Source organism: Amborella trichopoda, chromosome 4 (assembly GCF_054954075.1).
Source record: "Amborella trichopoda isolate Santa Cruz 75 chromosome 4, AtrichopodaSantaCruz75HAP2 v2.0, whole genome shotgun sequence".
Lineage (NCBI taxonomy): Eukaryota > Viridiplantae > Streptophyta > Magnoliopsida > Amborellales > Amborellaceae > Amborella > Amborella trichopoda.
Genome location: NC_142339.1, coordinates 44,875,882 through 44,896,744, shown reverse-complemented (window position 1 = coordinate 44,896,744; position 20,863 = coordinate 44,875,882). Strand labels below are relative to the sequence as shown.

The window sequence follows — 20,863 nt, the reverse complement described above, 5'->3', positions numbered from 1 at the left end:
TATGTAAAATTAGTTTCACATCAAAGTATCAAACATTTATTAATTTCTTTACTCATCCAAAATTATCAGAACCTAGCTAATTATAATATCAGTTACTGAAATTGAAATTATTTATTTATATTTTATAATTGTTTAATACACAAATAAGAACAAATGTTAAGTGTATTATAATATCATCTAATTGAAAAAAATCTTATTTACAACTATAAGAAAAAATAATGCATTGCATAATTTGTAATACAAATAAGTTAATAAATAAAGGGTGCTGTTTGTATAGAGCCTAGGATCTAAACTATCAAATTAGAGCCTACCTTCAAATAGTATCGAGAAACGTCGTTTCCATATTGAAAATCTTTGTGATAGTCTTAAAATATATTTTCATATTTATCTATAAAGTTTAAAATTAAAAAATAGTGTAGATAGACAGATCTATGAAAGCTTGAAAATCTTGAAATTTAACGGTCTAAAATATGTTACAAAATACACTATTTCCAAAACTTGAAATCTATGTTTTTCTCATGTCCATGCTTCTTGATGTCGAGATGATCAATTTGAATATATTTGAACATCAAAACAACCTCTTCTAGTGAAATTTTTGAGATAGGCTCAAATTTGATTGTTTAGAAACTCGGCTCTATATAAACTTTTCCCATAAGGATGCAGTTTGTATAGAGCCAAGGCTCTAAACAATCAAATTAGAGCCTACCTTGAAATAGTATCAAGAAACATGGTTTCAATATTGAAAATCTTTGTGATAGAATTAAAATATATTTTTGTATTTATTTATAAAATTTAAAGCTTCAAAAATAATGTAGATAGACAGATCTATGAACGCTTGAAAATCTTGAAATTTAACGGTCTAAAATGTGTTGCAAAATACACAATTTCTAAATCTTGAAGTTTATCTTTTCTCATGTCCGTCCTTCTTTTACCATAAATAAAACACAAGATGTAGCCATCAATACATAATTATTAGTTATACTACTATAATAAACGTGATTTAAAAAATTGTTACAATACCATTGAATGCATATGAGGAAAATTTTAAAATACTAGTGAATATGCTCCAATAATAAGATTATGCCTTAAATAGTATTCTAAAACCTTCCTTATCGTATAAATGCAGGGTGCTTTAAATAGTATTCTAAAACCTACCTTATAGTGCTTTAAATAGTATTCTAAAACCTACCTTATAGTAGGAAACAGAGGTATAAAAGCATGGACATATGAGGAAGATTTTAAATAAAATCTTTTAATTAATGCGTCTTTAAATGCATATTCATATAAATAGATGCTCTTGGCGCCCTAAATAATGCAAAGCGATATAAATGCATGGTCTAAATGCACCCAAACAACATTGTCCCACTTCGAAAAATAGTAGGAGTGCAAAACCCTATAAAACTTACTCAATCTCTTCAAGCAGTAGCAGGGTATGATGAAGTGGCAAAGCCATGTGGTTTGAGTGGGTCACTAAAGTTTAAAGAAAATATATATCCCATTTAAAAAGTCATGACGTCAGAATCACAATTTACAATTTATTGTGTAGCAATGTTGATTCGTGACATCATCTATTCCAAATAAGATCACCAATGTTTTAAACACCGGTTGAATGTGAGTTTTTTTGGGTTAATGGCGAAGTATTAAAAGAATGTGGTAAGTAAGGTAATATTCAGATTGTTTTTTGGGTTAATGGCGAACTATTAAAGGAATGTGGTAAATAAGGTAATATTCAGATTGTTTTTTGGGTTAATGGCGAAGTATTAAAGGAATGTGGTAAATAAGGTAATATTCAGATTGTCGTAGAGGGAACGTTTTGATTTCGTTAGTTCGTATGAAGAAGATTGTTTAGAATAGAGACTACACATTGTTTGCCCTACATTGGAAGGCTCCTATCGTTTATGGTTATATCTTCCAGCAGATCGGGTCACCAATTTTTTAAACCGGTTCAATGTGACTTTTTTTGGGTTAATCGCGAGGTATTAAAGGAATGTGATAAATAAGGTAATATTCAGATTGTCGCAGAGGGAACGTTTTGATTTCGTTAGTTGTCGTATCAAGACGATCGGTTTAGAACCGAGACAACTCATGGTTGGCCATACATTGGAACGCTCCTATCCACGCTAGGGCTGCCAGTGTGCCGGGCTGGCTACCAAAAGGCCCAAAACTGTTTTGGGCCAGCCCGGTAAGTCCCGGAATAGAAATAAACGCGGTAATGGCCCGTTCACGACGGAAATTCATTTAGAAACCAAGCCCAGCCTGGTAAGGCCTTTGAATTTTATGCAAAGCCTGGCCAGACAAGAAAGCCTACTAGGCCTATTGGACCTAGCCCGAACCATTCCAGGCTTGACCCAGTTTTTATTATTATTATTATTATTATTTTACTAATTAATTTTTAAAAAATTTAAAACCCCTTTGAGGAATGAAAATACTAAAAAGGGTGTTTATCTCATAATTAAATTCGAGATTTTCGGTTTTCTCTCTCGTCAAGGCATCCAAGTCCCCGCTCTCTCTCTCAAAAATCCAATTAGAAACCCATTTTCTAGTCCATCTCTCTCTCCAAAAACCAGTCCACATCTCTCTCCAAAACCCATTTTTGAAAGAGAGACACAAGAATGTTTATGCGCATTTTGGTTCGGCCCTTTAAGAGCCAGGCCCACCCGATAATGGCGGGGCTTTCAATGGCCTGCCCCAGGCCCGATAACAATTTCCCATGTTTGACCTGTAGCTTTTGCCCTATGAATTGTCCAAAGTTGATTTTTCTGTGTGTCTCTCTCTCTAAGAATCCGAACAGCGATAGTTGCAAGAGTAGCTCAACACCATAACCTACGCCATCTTTCCTCCTCCCTTGGCTTTTGTTCACAGTTATAGAAACCATATATTGTGTTTTCTATCTCGTATATTACAAGATATATTGAGTTTTTTTATTTCGTGGAATTACTATTGAGTTTTTTTATTTTGTGGGATTACTATTGTAATGAGAATTTTTTCTAAATCTTTGGTAAATCAGAGATACTGGTTTACTTCCGGATGACGTAGGCATCACGGCCGAACCATATATATGTATTGTTGGTTATTCTCTCTCAACACTATTTCTTTTATTGTAAATTCTACATGGTATTAGAGCAGGTTGTTTTATTGCTGAGCGTTGATAACTCCATAGCTGGATTTGTTCCCATCGAACCTTTGTCTGGTTCAGTGATAGTATACTCATGGGCCACAATTAATATGACTGGTAATTTGTAGTGTCTATCTAACCTAAAAAATAATAAAAATATAAATCCTATGTTTATTGCTAATGGTTCTTTAATTCATATCCATAGTGTTGGTAAGATCAATTTCTTCTCCAAGTCACAAAACTCTGAAGTCCTTTTTGTTCCATCATTTTCTTCAAACTTGATGTCTGTTAGTAAAATTACTTAAAGCATGAATTGCAATGTTATTTTTTCTCCCAACTCTGTGATTTTCTAAGACCGGGCCACAGGGAAGAAGATTGGTGAAGGAAGATTGTCTCATGGGCAAAAATCATTTAATCAAGAGAATAAGGCTTTGGTTGCCAGTCAAGATAATTTTGATGTTAATAAATTGTGGCACTGAAGATTTGGACACCCTTCAGATAAAGTTTTGAAAAATCTTAATGCATTTTCTATCTTTAAACTCTCATTCTTTTTAAGTTTCAAAAGTCTCAAAACATACAATATTTCCTTTTTAGTCTTCTGTACATGTTTTAAAGGAACCACTTTATTTGATACATTTTGATGTGTGGGGATCAACCCCAGTCGATTCTTATGATGGTTGTAAACATTATGTTACTTTTATTGATGATTGTCCTCATACTACTTGGGTATATTTATTGAAATAAAAAACATCAGTTTTTCTATGTTCAAAGAGTCTTCCAAACTGATTTCCACTCAATACAAAAAGATGAATCTCAATGTAAATTCTAAAAATATCGATCAAAGAGTAATTTAGTAGATTTTGGTAATTCTATAAATTTAACCCTGTATGTATGTAAATATCCCTATTTTTTATATTATTGCTTTTACAATTAAAAAAAGTTCCTATAGAGCCGAAGCTCTAAACTATCAAATTAGAGCCCATATCAAAAATTTCACTAGAAGAAGTTGTTTTGATGCCCAAATATCCTCAAATTGATCAACTCAGCATCAAGATGCATGGACATGAGAAAAACATGGATTTCAAGTTTCGAAAATAGTGCATCTTGTAACGCATTTTTGGACTATCAATTTTCAAGATTTTCATGTTGTTATAGATCTGCTAGATCTAGACCATTTCCGAAGCTTTAAATTTTATAATTAAAGATAAAAAATATTTTTTAAGGTTATTACATATATTTCCAATATTTAAACTAGTTTTTTTTAACATTAACACATGACTTTTATGGAAAAAAGTGAAATTACAAGGGGAACGAAATACATAAAGATACATCACACAAATTTGGTAATCACCAATGAGGATTGAAAAGGACCACCCTTGGCAATAGAATCAGCTTCAGCATTTGCTTCATGGTAACAATGAAGTATTTCAACATCAAGTGACTGAAGAACGTCACCAATTTCATGAAAAAGGGAAGAGAGTCTCCAAAGAGCTCGCGCTTCTATATTACACAATGATATAATATTCGTTGAATCCCCTTTAATAACCTTTTCTGTATCAAAATTTAAAAGCAATTTAATTCCCTCCAATAAACCGCTAGCTTCTACTTCATTGACTATTGTATTAGCACAAGGACCAAAGTAAAATTTCTCGACCCTATTTGAAAATGTGTTTTACTTTAATTGTTTAGAGCCTCGGCGCTACTGCACCTTTTACATTTAGATGGCATGGTTTCACACTTTCCCCATTGAATTACTTTTTTAAAAGAAAAAAAAAGCCTGAAAGATATACCCTATTAGTCCCAACACAAGAAAAGAATAAAAGAACAATAATAGAGAATTCATTGAAGTCATCACGGGTGGTACGGATTTTGAAAACCCTATCATAGTTTATTGTTGCTTTATCGGTATCAATTCCTCGTCTACGAAAGAAGAACCCGCCGACCAAATCTTTGTGCACGGCATATATGCATTACATGCTCAAGGGCGAGGCTATAAATGCTTACAAATTCGTTCGAGTTAGAGCGAGAGACACATTGTGTAGAGAGAGGATCGGCATGGATCTATGCAGGCCTACCCTTTGCTTCATGTCTTCTGTCATTATTTTTCTCATCATAACACAATCCGTTCCTTCGGCTTCACAGGAAGTTGGTAATCTTTGCTACCCATTTTCTCTCTCTGTCTTTATATACTGCAGTTTTTGTTTTCCTTCTATTTTTATCGTCCTGCAATTTCTTCTGTTCCTCTCTTCCTTCTAAATCTAATTTATTTCTGGTTTTTACTTTTGTATCCTCTCTCACATGATGTTTTCTCTCTCTCATATGAAGTTTTTGTTTGATGAATGGTAGAGGATGAGAGAGAATTTGATTATTTGGAAGACAGTGAAAGGGGGCCAAAGCACTGGGGCGAGCTCTATCCCGAATGGAGGGCTTGTAGCAATGGGGATATGCAGTCTCCCATTGACCTGCTTCACGAAAGGGTGGAGGTTCTGCCAAATTTGGGGCGATTACAGAGAAAATATAAGCCCGCTAAAGCAATCCTAAAGAACAGAGGCCATGATATAATGGTATCTCTCTCTCTATATGTGTTGTTTGAACTTAATCAAGGGAAAACTTCATATAGGGTTTCAACTGTAGAAGTACAATGCACCTCCAAAATCTATCGAAAAAGGTTGTTTTAATGTTAAAATACGTTCTAATTGATCATCTTGATATCGAGATGTATGAATGTGTAAAAAAAAGAAATTTTCAGTCGCAAATATAGTGCATCTTGCAACACATTATCTAAACTGTCCATTTTCAAGATTTTCACATGTTTATAGATCTACATGATTTTAACTATTTTTTAAATTTAAAATTTAATTATTAGATATGAAAATACATTTTCAGATAATCCTAAAAAATTGTACATCAAAATTACATGTTGTAATAAAATTTAGAGGTACGCCTAAATTGGATTGTTTAAGGTTGCAACTTTATTGAAACCGCAGCCTTAATTAAACATTATTGTGTTGTTTGAACTTAATTAAACATTGTTTTCTCTCTACTTGTTTATGTGTGTAACTATAAATTGATGTGGCAGCTTAAGTGGGGGAAAAGTGGAGCTGGAACACTTGAAATAAACCAAACGGAGTATGTTCTGAAGCAATGTCATTGGCATTCACCCTCCGAGCACACTTTCAATGGTTCAAGGTAAATTAATTAATCAATTATGCAATGCATGGGTCTCTGTCCTTTTGACATCATTCCTTCTGTGACCTTTTTGTCCTGTCGCGCACTTATTGCAAAACTTTAGGGCTTTTCACATTTACTTCCCAATTGACGGAAAAAATTGGGGGTTGTTTGATTAAGATACCATTTAGAGGTGCACTTGGTTCACCAAAGCAAAGATGGGAAGAATGCGGTGGTTGGGATTACCTATAAAATTGGCAGACCTGATACCTTTCTTAAGGAGGTAATCATGCTCACTCTCTAACGGTGTTTTATTTGGTAATTAATTGTCTAACAGTGTTTTCTCTTTATTAGTGCTAAAGTCGACGTCCTTCCGAAGACTATTTATTTTTTATATAAAAAAGTCACAATCATTACTAGCTATTGGATGTAATGTTTAATGGATGGAAATGTGTCATAACATTTGAAAGTTTTTATTTTGGACATTGTGTCTAGTTAGTGGCCCATTCTTAACCACCCGATTTTACATCTAATGATCAATAGTAGTTGTGAGCTCCTTGTAATAAAAATAAATGATCTCGTATACATTTCCAAAAAATAAATGGTCTCTAGCCGAAAATCCATTTAAAAATAGGATTTCTCTCCGTTTTTGTTAAGGCTTCTTATCCGTCTGCGGTAGGCCTACAAACTTCAATGCTCTTCTTTTTACTTTGCTTCCTTTCTCTTTTCCAATGCTTCCCTAAACACTTTTCCATGGAAAAGTGATTCGCGAGCCACTAACTTTTTTTTTTCCAGATTCATGCAAATCATAGTTTAGATTTTCAAATTTTAGATTCAAAATCCAACTTATTTATGATATTTTATAACATATTATTTAGACCATCTATTTTAAAGATTGAATCGTTATAGATCTGCTTGAGCAGCACCGTTTTTAAAATTTAATATTTTTCAATTAGGGATAGAAATAACTGGAAAACACAGTATGTAGCATCGTCTCTTTCTCCATTCCAAATTTATCTACGTTGGTCGACATGCTTTTCCTTTTTCTTTCTCTCTCTTCATTGCTTTACTAACAAAATTTGTGACGATTTTGTGTGCGATTGAAGAAATAAAAGAATTCGGTTCTTTGATCATTTCAGCTTATGGGTAATATATCATCTATTGCGGATTCTAAAAATGCTGAAGCACAAGTGGGCGTGGTGGATCCAAGGCCCATAAAGATGGGTAGTAGAAAGTATTACAGATATATGGGCTCTCTTACCACTCCACCATGCACACAAGGCGTTGCATGGAATATAGTCAAGAAGGTTTGCGACTCTCTCTCTAAATCTTCGTCCTAAATATGTTTTATTGCAATTTCCTCTCTCTATCGAGATTTACCAGGATTTGAACCCAATGTTGGCCCCTTTCCACCTGACTTTGTTCAAAGCTCGCACACTGATTCTCTCTTGCTACCTCTCTCTCTCCCCTCTTTTGGTATTCTCTAATGTAGCCAAGCATAAGCAAGGACTAGTTTGTTTGTTAGCAGGGCACTACCCAAGCTCTACCAACTAAATAATTAAAAAAAGAAATAATGAAAATTCAGATCGATCGAAGGGCAATTTTTTTTTTTTTAAAAACAAAATATGGGTTGACCAACTTACTTTAATTTTCACCTATATGCTGAGCATTTCGTATTTTACATAAATTTTATTGTCAGTAAGTAAATCACTCCAATTTAAATTTTGATAATGTTAATTTCAGGTGAGGACGGTCTCTAGAGAGCAGCTGAGGCTCTTGAGGGCTGCGGTTCTTGATGTAAGCCTTTCAACTTTCATAATTATATATATACATTACTGCATGATTTATCTAGTTTAGTGATCCATTTATTTTGCATGATGCCTATTAAATAAATAGTACCAATTGTGTCTAATTATGTTACAGGAAGCTGAGGCGAACGCGAGGCCAACGCAGCCCATCAACAAACGAGTTGTTGACCTCTACACTCCAAGGCGTCTTTCACCTGCTCTCCATTTTTTACTTTAACATATACCAACATTGAAGAAGTACCCTTCAATTTCTTTTGTTCATTCTTTTAGGGCATGTAATTTATTTGTTACTTGGACAATAAACATTATACTAGATTACCAGTTCACATTAAATTTTATGCAAATATAAAGAAGTGCCCTTCAATTCTTCCATATTTGTCGTAAGGATCGATAAGAAATCTTTTAATCTGTTCTTGGTGTTTAGTGATTCGCCTTGTTTGGAGTTTTCGCAACCGGTCGGATTCGTGATTTTCTGTCTAAAATAACTTATTGTATTTATAAGTGCATAATGTTAGAGAAGTTGGGATCCGTGGGCCACATTGTACACCTGACCATTCAATAATAAAAATAAAAAGGATCGGTTCAAATCGGTCGCATTCCACAAAAATAAAAAGTAAATAAAAATTAAAATAGGAGTTTATGCAGTTGTGATTTAGGGGGACTTAGAAAAATAGTAGATAAACTTAATTAATATATATATATATATATATATATATATATATATATATATATATATATATATATATATATATATATATATATATATATATATATATCAAAAAAGATTGTGTAAACCCATGGCGTACACCTACAGTAAACGCCAACAGCCTAGATTGAATTTGGGCCGATCTGACGATCACGAATGTCCGATAGTGTTTGAATTTGAATTTTTTTTCTATAAATCCAAAGCATTTTAAATTTTAGGCGTGTGTTCTTATCATCAAGGCACACCTAATAAAAATATAAAAACCATAGTTCATGAAAACAAATTAACCAAAATACCCCTAAAACTTTTAGGGGTATTTTGGTCAATTTATTTCATGTAAAATATTTTTCTGATATTTTTCGTACATTCGCCTATTTTGAAAAAAAAAAAAAAAAAAGGCAAAAATTTCAACTGATTTGAATTTGTAAAATAAAATAATTAAAATTCAAACACTACCGGACATCTGTGATCGTCAGATCAGCCCATATTCAATCCGGGCCATTGGCGTTTACAGATGAAATGGCTATCACAAAGATTTCTCCTATTGAAACCACATTTCTAGAAGGTTTGCTTTACTTTGATTGTTTAGAGCATTGGCTCTATAAAAACTATGCCTATATATATATATATATATATATATATATATGATAGCCTTAAAATATATTTTTATCTTTAATTATAAAATTTAAAGCTTAAAAAATAGTGTAGATCAAGATGATATGTGAAAACATGAAAATCTTGAAAATTAAGGTCCCAAAATGCATTACTAGATGCAGTACTTCCATAACTTAATATCCATTTCTTTTCTCATGTCCATGTATCTTGATGTCGAGATGATCAATTTGATGATATTTGGGCAACAAAACAACCTCTTATAGTGAAAGTTTTGAGGTAGGCTCTAATTTGATTGTTAAGAGCCTAAGCTCTATATAAATGATTCCATATATATATATATATATATATATCTAGGGAAACGTTTATATAGAGCTTAGGCTCTTAACAACCTAGAATTTGTATATGGGTTTGTCTAGAGTTGACAACCCCTCAAAATACAAAGGTTCAAGCTAGCAGGGATTGTGGTGGGTGTATTAAACAAAACAATCATTACTTTTTTATTAAAAAATTATTTAAATAGGTAACTTTACCATTAAGCAAGGACAAATTTGAAAATTTTTTAAAAGTACAATGGCATTTTGGAAGTTAGTGTTCTAGAATTTTATTTGTAGAGTGCCATTGTTCTTTAGTTAAATTTCAATTTTACCCATTATGGAGATGACAAAAGTACCATTTGTTTTGTAGTAATATTTACAAAATTGCCCCATAAAAGTAACTTTTTTTAAAAAATAGACTACAAAATTAATAAATCCACCTTTCACAAAACTCTCTATCTTGAACCTTTGTAATTTGAAGGGTTGTGAAGTTTATAATATCCCTATATATATATATATATATATATATATATATATATATATATATATATATATATATATATATATATATATATATATATATATATATATATATATATATATATATATATATATATATATATATATATATATATATAAATATATATGAGAGTGTCGGTTTCATTTGTGTAATTTAGAGAATACTCTCCCAAAAATAATGAGTAGGCGTATATCTAAAGAGAGGGATTCTAAATGATAGGTGTACATCTAATGAGATAGTAGTGAGAAATCCTAAATTTTGAAGAGTGGCCACGTTTCTTTTTTGTACCTAGAGAGAGATCCTAAATTATAGGTATATATCTAAAGAGATAGGGAGAAATCCTAAATTTTAGAGAGAGGCCACGTTTGTAAAACACTGCATTAATTATATATAAGGCAAACGTATGTGAATGTGTGAGAGAGAGAGTACGCACAAATAATAGGAGGCCTACATGGATTTCTATGCACCTACAAATTTTAGGAGTATATGGATTTCTATATAGACCTCTGAATAATCCAAGGAGGTCAGAAGTTGTGCGATAGAGAGAAATTATAGAAAGGTATTCCTTCTAATTTGAAAGATACACATGAAAGAGGAAATAAATAAAAAATAGTATAAAGATATATCCCAATATAATTCAAGAAAGAATCGAAAGAAAAGAGTTGTGCAATGAGAGATAAAATAGATGAAGATATTCTTTCTAATTTGCAAGATAGACATGAAATAGAAGATATTAAAAAATTTATAGGAGCTACCAATTTTTCACCCAATTTTTTATTAAAATTTTCCATTTGGAGTATCACGCATTGCGTCGAGTTAATAAGGTATGCTTTACATTAAGTTTTATGTGTATCACGCATAACTTCGAGTTGATACGGTATGAGAATCTCAATGTTTTGCATCGTGACAATTGATTATATCAATTTATGCTTATGGAATTATTAGTTAAAACTCTAAATCATAGTTTTCCATCATCTCTTACACAGATTCAGCTAACTTTTTTCTTTTTTTTTGTATGGTACAGCATATGATCACAGTATGTATTGGCCCAATCAAAGAAGATGCATTAATCAACAAGGTATGGTTAGTTTTTGATAGAGTTATATATGATAATCCCTCATGTGCCCACCACTGTTAGAGCCATAAAGATTTTGTTAAAGGAAGCACATATAGATGCTTGTTAAAGGAAGCACAAAATTAATATGTCAATGTATAGTTAATTTTTTTCTAATATTTATTATTTTTCATTTTTTATGGTGGCTTCTTGTCTATTGATAAAAAAATACATGGTAATTATCTAACTCTTTTGATTGTAAATGAATATTGAAGGTCGTAAAGACTTTATGGTTTCTGTTTAAACATATTATTTTAAAAACAATTTACTCATTATTTGGTATTATTTATTTTTATACTAATTTTTTTGTATTATACTTTGATTTATAATTTTTGTTATAGAAGTATTCTACTCCATTTTAGAGATCAAAATTCGTCAACATTGGCACTAGAAAGACTTTTTATAGATTTCTTCTTGATATTTGGCATGCATTACATAAATTTATATTTTTAAAATGAACTCCATTTTGACCTTTTGCTTTTTAATTTATGTGATGCAAACAAATATATTAACAAATTATTTGGTAGAACATATTTCTTTAACATAGGCTCTTTTATTATAATATAGGCTGACGTGTTTTATTTTAATATAATGTTAAGGTCCATAGAACATATAGAGCTATTAGTTTAGGTGATGACACTAATAATTTAGGTGTTGAGCTAATTTTTTATATTTATATTTAGCTTTAAATTGAAATGTTTGGTAATTTATTTATGTAATTAACATATTTTTTTAATTTTTTCTGAGTTTACAATTTTAGATTTATTAATTTAAATGATCTATAGCTATTTTATCCTTTCATTGGGTTTTCCATCATGTTCAATGCACATTTATAAGAACACTAAAATTTAACCGTAAAGATTTCCTATAGAATTTCCAATCATTAAGATGTATCGTTTTTTCTATTTAGTCAGTATTTTTTATTAGCCTCTCATTAGATTCTTTGTGCATTAAGAAAATAATTTATCTTTATGCAATAAATTTTTTCTCTTTTTTTATGTTAAATTAAGCTTGGTAAATTTGTGTCTAAATATTTTAGGCCTTCCTTTATTTGGTTTGTTTACTGTTTATTTTTTATTTATGGATAAAATTTTTACAATTTCCAAAATAATCGTTTCTATGTTTTTATTTTTAAAAATATTTCAAACAACCACCCTGATTTTCTTTTAACTCTCAATATTTTAATTTAAGTACATCACTTCATGCATTGGAGATACTTTTGATGAATTTTGAATTTTTTTTAGTTGTGACTTTTTAAATAGTTTTCAAAATTATGTCCATTATTTTTATTTTTCCCAATATTTTATGCTTTCATTTCTGATTATAACATTAGAAAAAGAAATTTTTTTTAAGAAAATTTAATTTTTATTTTTATTATTTAAGCGACTTCTAAAATATTATGAATTTGTTTTTATTTTAATCTAACATTAAAATAAAAAATAAAAAGTCATTCTTTCATTTTATTATTTAAGCAACTTCTAAAGGATATATTGGTTTAATTTATCATTTTGATGCTTAATGTTATCATGTTATTATGGTTGTTATTATTATTATTATTATCATTATTATTATAACATTAATTTTATTTTATTGTAATTTATAGTATATGGTTGATTTATATTATTATGGTTATATGTTATTATTATATTAATAATATTATATTAGCAGTAATATAATTTATTAAAACGTCATTTTATGCTTTGTTTTATTTTTATATTACTATTACTGAATTCTATTATATATTATAACTAATTAATTATTTCTGTTCGTTTTGATTAAAGATTATAGCCTTATGATTGGGTTTGGGTTTCCTGTAGTTAACGTCTTCAATTTGGTAGTAGGCGAGTGAAAATAGAGCGAAAGAGAGAGTACCAAGGTTTTGCAGCAAGTGCTAAAATAAAATATTATAAGTAGGGTTTTTCGGTAATGAAGTTTTGTTTCTCATAGGCAAGTTTATATGACTATTTTGTAGAACAAAATGATTATCTCTTCTTTTATTTTTCTTCTGCTGTCTCAGTTAGTGAGAGAAGACTAAGAGAAAGAAGAGAGGTGACAGAGACGGTGGCTAAGCTCGCCACTTGAGAAAGGGCTCGGCCTGCCGTCTCAATCAATGAGAGAAGATAAAAGATAGAAGAAGGGAGAAAATGAGAGAGAAAGACGGAGGCGGCAGCTAAGCGCACCACTTGGGAAGAGCACACCACTCGGAAAAGGGCTCTGGCTGCCGTCTCTGTCAAGAAAGAGAAGGCAAGAGAGAGAAGAGAGTAAAACAGGGACAGCAGCTGAGCCCATCACTTGGGAAAGGGCTCAGGCTGCCATACCAGTTAAGAAAGAGAAGGCAAGAGAGAAGGAGAGAGAAAAGAAAAAAGCAAATAGAGAAAGGAAAGTAGAAGAGAGATTATATATATGCATACCTTCCCAAACCAGTTCAATCTCAGTCCATTCCTAGTCCGGGTAGGCGATTCTGGATTTGGACTCTGCAAAATAGTCTTTTATGTATTAGAAAATATCTCTCATTTATAGTCTAACGATAATTATATATGGGTAATATTGTTCATAATTTAAGTGAATTGGTTATCCAATATTAAGATAAAAGTTAATGATAACCATCACCTCAACTCTCTCTTAAAGATAACTACCTATGATAGGTTAGGATAAAAGAAAGAAATATAATAAGAAAAAGATATAAGGTGATGTTGCTCATTCTCCCTAAAGAAGTAGTAGAAAAGAAAGCTTGGAGTAGAAAAGAGGTGAAGCCTGATCTCCTTATTTGAAGACTAGAACGACAAGCCATTGTCTTTTATTGCTAGATCATGGTAAGTATGTTTTGATTTACTGTTTAATTCTTATTTTTCAATAATCATGAACAATGATCTCAAAAGATTTATATGTTTTTCAAGTTTTTAAATCTGTAAATTTGTAATATGTGGTATCATAGCAATGATTGGCCTGTTCATAAACACTGAAAATAAGTTTTCATATGCAATTTTTAATGGCGTCAAATTCTGACCATCTCCTGTAGGCCTCGGACAAGCCGCATTCTTTACATTTTAAGTCCGTGCTTAACCCTGCATTTTCTAAATCTAAAGTTTTATCTCTCCTGTTTTGGAAAGGGTTTTCCTTTCTTTCTCTCTCTAAAGATTTGAGATTTCACTCCTTCCTTATTTTGGATTTATGTGCACTTTCTTTAAAATTTTAAATTTTTTTAAAAAACGACGTGTTGTCATCTTTCTGTTTTTTTTCCTCCTGGGATCCTCTTCATCTCTCTGTCTCTAAACTTTTCACCGATTGCACACATAGTGCTTGTTTTGAGCGTAAATGTTTTTGATTACGCACAATGCAATAAAAAAAAAGTGTTTTGATTGCGCAAATTTTTTTTATTGTATTGTTCATATTGTGTTGGGGAACCACTAGTCCATGGTGGAGAACATGCAACAATAACATCCTCATGTAGTAGGTTGGTTTATGCTTCTAGCAATTGTGTTGAAATGTTAATATTTTTCTCGAGCATTAGCCTTTTGGGCTCTTTTAACTTTATCTTGGGTTTCCGTTTTAAAGATTCTTATGTAAAATATGTTTTTCTTATATGGTTTCTTCAGTTATGAGATATCAATTAGTGTTTTGGCTGTACTGATAGAAGGTATCGCAGTATTTAGAAAATGTGAATTTTCGTTTTAAAATGGATTGCAAATTTATCTGCTATTGTTTCTTGTGTAATCACTTATCCATTAGCAAACTAAAATTTTCCTATAGTAAATAAGTAAAAGCCAGGTTAAATTGGTTTAGTCAATTAAGGGTGGGTAATCCTTATTTTAAACCAAATAAGTTGGAGTGATTGTGTAACCGCAACAATCATGAGAACTTGGATGGTATTAAAATATTTGATGATTCTTAATAATAATTTATTTATTTATTTATTTTGATAATAAAAAAAAGAGGTTTGAATCATCAGGGAGCCTACAAATTGGCGGAATAGGGTGGTTGGTGTGAGTACTGCAGACTTAGATGACGTTAAACTCAAATGAGTAATGTCTTCATTATATATAATGTTTGTGATCAACCAGCCCTATAAAAGACATAAGGATTGATTGTTCACTAACAATAGACCGTTTAAGTGTCATCATTTCGGCCCATAGGAGGGCTTGCGATGATGCACCGATTTACTAAAAGTTCTTGATTTTAAGATAATGAAATGTTAATTACTCAGTTTTATGGGTAAATACAGTTTTGTGAGCTTGTTCTAAAAGCATGGAAGGTCTAAATTCCTCTGCACTTACTGGATACTTAGCCAGGATTGAAACTCTAAACGGATCTAAATTCTCTGATTGGAAGCAAAAGATTGAGATCACTCTAGGCATTTTGGATCTTGATTTAACCTTACTTGAAGATGAACATCCCAAACCCAACAATGAGAGTGCTACTAAATAAAAAACTAAACAGGATGAGCCTTTTGATTATAAAAGGTCTCTAGGTAAGACTATACGTGGTGCTATTCCTGATGAGGATAATGCTGAGAGTTTCATGAGCAAGGAAGAAGAACAATTTGTAAGTCCCATTAAAGCATTGGTGATCACTCTTATGACAAAGTTACAGACCATAAGGGATGACAGGCATTGCTTTGTGAGGGACCATATTATGCAGATGATTGATATCACAAATCAATCGATGTCTATGGACATGGAGATCTCAGAAGGTTTTTTTGGTGCAATTCATTCTCGTCTTTGCATGCACAGTATGTTAGTTCAAACTTGCTTATAATACTCATAAAGAAAGTGGAATTTGAATGACGTTCGAATTATGTGTGTTCAAGAAGAAGAAAGATTAAATCAAAATAAGCTAGAAGTTGCCTATTTAGCAGAAACTATCTCAAGTAGAAAAGTAACTTTTAGAGCATTAGAAAATAAAGGTTATGGGACATATGCAAATTATCAATCAAAGGGGACTACTCCTCAAATTCAGAAACAAAATGACCAAAAGGAAAGAAAATATTTCTTTTGCAGAAAAAATTGGCATTTGAAGAGAGATTGCTTTCAATATAAGAAGCAGTTGAAAAATAAAGATATCCATCAACAATCAGAGACTCATTGATGGATAATGAAGGCTTGATTAAGATAATAGGAGTAGTTAGGTTAACTCTTGATGGTAGTTTTGTAATAGACCTGAAAGATACTGTTTATGTACCAACTGTTGGGCATAATCTTATATTAGTATGAAAATTAGATATTTATAGTTTTAATGTAATTTTCCCTATAAATTTCTTGTTATTTCATAGAAAGTATATTGTGGGTTTTGAAAAATTATGTGATGGTCTCTATAAAATAAATTTTGATTTTTTTTTTGTTTAATCTCTTTTATCCCTTCATGTGTGTAATGTGAAATATGAAAATGTTAGTGAGAATATTTTATGTTGTGGCCTTCTAGGCTAGGAAACTTTCCAAGAGAAAGGCTACAGAGAATAGTCAATTAAGGAGCATTGTTTTTAACTCAAATTTGCCTATTTCTCTATGGGGGGCCCTGAAGACTGTTGTTTTCTTTTATTGCTTGGTCATGGCATGTATGTTTTGGTCTACTGTTTATATTCTAGTATTTCAGTAATCATGAACAACGATCCAAAAAGATTTATATGCTTTTCAGGCTCTTAAATCTGTAAATATGTAATTTATTTTTACATTATATGCACTTTGTTAAAAGGAAAAGTTGTTAATACATTAGGGGACACACGTTTCTACAATTTGCATGGAGTGCAATTTTAGCCTTCAAGGAAGGACTACAAAAATGAAATTAATTGCAGGGAGGCATTAGTTCAAAACACCCCACCCAAAATCAAACAGGGACTCATTCCGGTACTTGTCCAACTATCGCGTTTCCTAAGTTGGATTGCTAAAAAACCTAAAAGAATTTAAAAATAAAATAAAAACCAGAAACATGGAGATGATTTAATGGTTTCCTAGAACAGGATTGCCCAACTCAATAAAATGTAGTATGCCTCAAAAAGTGCTCCCAATGTATCATATTATGCATGTATATCCTCAGCAAAAAGATTTTATTTCGGAGTGTTTTTGCAATCTCAGGATATTGGATCATAAAACCACCAAAATATTGTGGAGGTGTTCAATGAGTGGTCCAAAATCAAACTATTTTAGCATACATTCCTCTACTTTATCACCACTGCACATGCTTGTTATGCAGTATTAAAGGAGAAATTACATTATATAAACCTGTAAATATAATAATTTATTCATAAATAATAATTATCTGATGGTACTTGCCTTTTGAAACCAAAGTACTGCATACATAAATTGCAGCCTCCTACCTAATCAATGGGTGGTAAAAGACCTACCCATATACTTATTTTAAAATCGAGATAACAGAAAACACGACATAATATTTGTGTCACTTTCTAAGACTCATTCTTGAAGATGTACGCTTGTCCCTGGTTCAGGGGTTGTATAGGTCTTGCATTCTTCTCAAATTCCTGTCGATTACAAAAAAGAAAAAAAGCAGCATCAGTCTAGAGAATTTTTCAATTCTTTTTTCTTGGTTATTAAGGTATGAGCTAAATGAAATATCTCACTTCTTCAACAGCGGCCCTTAACTTTCCCAGCTGCGCCATTGATATGGTCTTCACCTGTAACAAGTATATAGAAAAATGAGAAGTCTTCGCCTTTTGCCATTAAACGACTCCTTAGTTCATGCATATAAGCTCACCAATAATGCCCCCATCTCATCTCCACTATTGAAACCTCACATAACTCTTAACTTTAGGTAGGAGCCCTCACATAAGTCTTAACTTTAGGTAGGAGCCCGTGCCCTAACCGAAAGTGTAAGTTGTGACAAAGGTGGAGATGAGTTTAAGATCTTATAACTTTTTTTCTTTCATGAGAATTTATCAAATCACTTTTACAAATAGTTAACATTGTATTTGATTATTGGGTAAGCTTTCTATACTTCCCCATAAAATTTGGTACGTGTCATCATCTTAATGAACCTAAAAAATATTAAAAGAATAGATTTTTAAAACTAAAATAACCAAAAATACGCTTGAAACTTTTAGGGGTATTTTAGTCTTTTTTATTTTATCGGGAATATATTTTTATATGTTTCAAGGCATGAGTTTAAGAGAGGTGTGGACACCCAAAATTTGACGTTAAAATATTTTGTAGAAAGGAATTAAAAATAAAACAGTGTAGAGAAGTGACATTGTGATCAGGTCCATCTCAGCCTTCTATTCAGATCGGACCGCTAGAAATGGGAAATATATAACTTCTCTACAGTAGGGGAAGTATAGAAAGATTTTCATCAATTATTTAATCACATTGCTACATATAGGCTGGGCAAAGGGCAAAGCAGTGTGGGCCAGAGGCACTACGACTTTCTTGGCCATGACACACTATGCACCACTCAAGTTGAGTTGAGCTATGAAATTCCTTGACCAATCCTGGCCTAATCGATCACATGTATTGACCCGGGCATAAGACTGGCCGGATTGAGCAGCATGGCCCGTTGCTAGGCCTATCTACATGCACTTGGAGCAAGATGCAAGCCAATTAAGCAATTATAGCCTCCTTAGGGTATGTTTACCTCTTTTATGACAGTCCAAGTGACTCCCTCATCGCACGGAGGAGTTGTGAGGGAACCAAAGTATCAATAGTATGATTCTCTCTCCAAATCTATTGCATGATCCGGGTTCACTAATCCAACTTGCTCTTCAGATCACTTTTCATCGTCGATATCGTCAATCTCATCCATCACCTTCCAACAACCAACACACAGAAACATTAGTATAAACAAATACTCAAATCTTCATGCCCACTTGAAACCAGAGAGGCATTAGTAAATCTAAATCACCTCACCTTCAATAGGAAATGATCTTGCAGCCCAACTTTATCGATCACTGCAACTACGGCAATTCGTCCATCTGCGCTGCAATGGACCATTTGCATCTCCAAGTCATATCTAGAGACAAAGGCTACAATATTCAGCTACTACGTACTTATCATGTGAATTCATGTCAAGAGAATTATTTAAATGGATGGTGGAGGTCAAAGAAACCCTTTTGCATCTATTGAGAAAATTAAAGGTCTACCTGCCAGTCTATGAAAAGAACAAGAGGCTATTGTTATAAAACATAATAGTTACCAGGAGCGCCTAACTAGGGTGCACTCCAGCTCCGGAACCCAGCTCCGGCGCTCTGTAGCTGGGATCTTGATCGGAACTCGTTCTCTATTTTTTGGGAGCTCACTCCTATTTTTAGGATTCTCGATTCCATTCACAATGGAGCTTGCTCATGATACTACACAGAACGCGCTCTTTAAATTTTAGGATCTCATTCCTGAATAATTAGATCCCCGCTCCCAGAGTTTTAGGAGCACGATCCCTACATTTATGGAACTCCATCCCTATTTTCCTGAAACATCCTAAAAGAAAATACTTAAATAAAATTAAATTTTAAAATAAATTAATAATATTTTAAGCCAAATTTTAATAAAAGTGGAGTTCTGCCATGGAGCGTGGACTAATCATGCACAGAACGCGATCCTTCCTTGAATGGAGCTCAATCCTTTCCAAATAAGAACACGGTCATTCTTAGATGAGGGCGCAATCCTGTTGTCGATGAGACCACGATCCTAATGAATTGTGAACACAATCCCACTTGTCATGGAAAGCGCTCCCGTTAAATAGGAACCTCGATCCGATGTATTGGGAACGCGCTCCCTGTTCATACGGGATCTTGATCCGCTACTTTGACCCTCACCGGAACTCGCTTCTCGAGCTCCGGAGCTTTGGGCAGATGTTGCTTCGATGCTCCTACACTCGGAATCAGAGCCATTCCCGCTCCCGCTCCCGTTAGATTACCACGAGTTTAACCAGGGCGATACTATACTTTCATAGCTTTTAAAGACATTAAATAAACAAGAAGTTGGTGGTGGTTGTTTCAGCAATAGTGCCATTAAAATTGTAAATATCGAACAAAAAGCAACTCAAAACTTGAAGAACTGCGGTAGGGCAGACCAGTAACCATCTAAAGTATGTTCATATGGAGAATGCCAGTGAAACTCCCCAAGTACGAATTGGGTTCCATTGATGTGTATCCCACCAGCACTGCCTTTCTCCCATCCCAACTATTGTCAGCAACCAAAACATGGAAACTCTATGAATATCCATGAAAATGATTTTAATTACATGTAATGAAAAGGATAAAAAAATCTTGATGTAGGGGAAAATGATTTTAATTACATGTAATGAAAAGGATGAAAAAATCTTGATGTATGGGAAGTTGATTTTAATTAATTGTAATGAAAAGGATGAAAAAATCTTGTGAATTTGGCTAAATCTTGAATTTTTTATGTTTTAATCAATTATTCTCACCCAAGGTGAGGCACTTGTGGGTGTGCTGATGCGTACTTGGGTTAATACATTGGATATGGATTTGGGTAAAAAAGGGGGAAGTAAATAAAGAAACCTGGCCAACTGATGCGTCCAAAAGTTTTGATGAAAAGGTCAAC

General features: G+C 32.5%; 1 protein-coding gene across 1 annotated transcript; it reads left to right on the top strand.

Moving 5' to 3' along the window:
- The first annotated feature begins 5,017 nt into the window (after positions 1-5,017).
- LOC148782504 (alpha carbonic anhydrase 7-like) lies at positions 5,018-8,463 on the top strand. The gene is made up of 7 exons (XM_088864117.1): positions 5,018-5,264; positions 5,462-5,679; positions 6,195-6,304; positions 6,464-6,566; positions 7,423-7,590; positions 8,027-8,080; positions 8,207-8,463. The coding sequence occupies exons 1-7, from the start codon at positions 5,081-5,083 to the stop codon at positions 8,306-8,308; spliced, it is 939 nt and encodes a 312-aa protein (XP_088720243.1). The 5' UTR covers positions 5,018-5,080; the 3' UTR covers positions 8,309-8,463.
- The last annotated feature ends 12,400 nt before the right edge of the window (positions 8,464-20,863 follow it).

What these genes read in the sequence shown, in the direction of transcription:
- LOC148782504 (XM_088864117.1), top strand. Translation starts at nt 5,081, where the DNA reads ATGCATTACATGCTCAAGGGCGAGGCTATAAATGCTTACAAATTCGTT. An exon ending in TTCGGCTTCACAGGAAGTTG is followed by an intron (nt 5,265 to 5,461) that starts GTAATCTTTGCT and finishes GATGAATGGTAG; the next exon opens with AGGATGAGAGAGAATTTGAT. An exon ending in CATGGAATATAGTCAAGAAG is followed by an intron (nt 7,591 to 8,026) that starts GTTTGCGACTCT and finishes TGTTAATTTCAG; the next exon opens with GTGAGGACGGTCTCTAGAGA.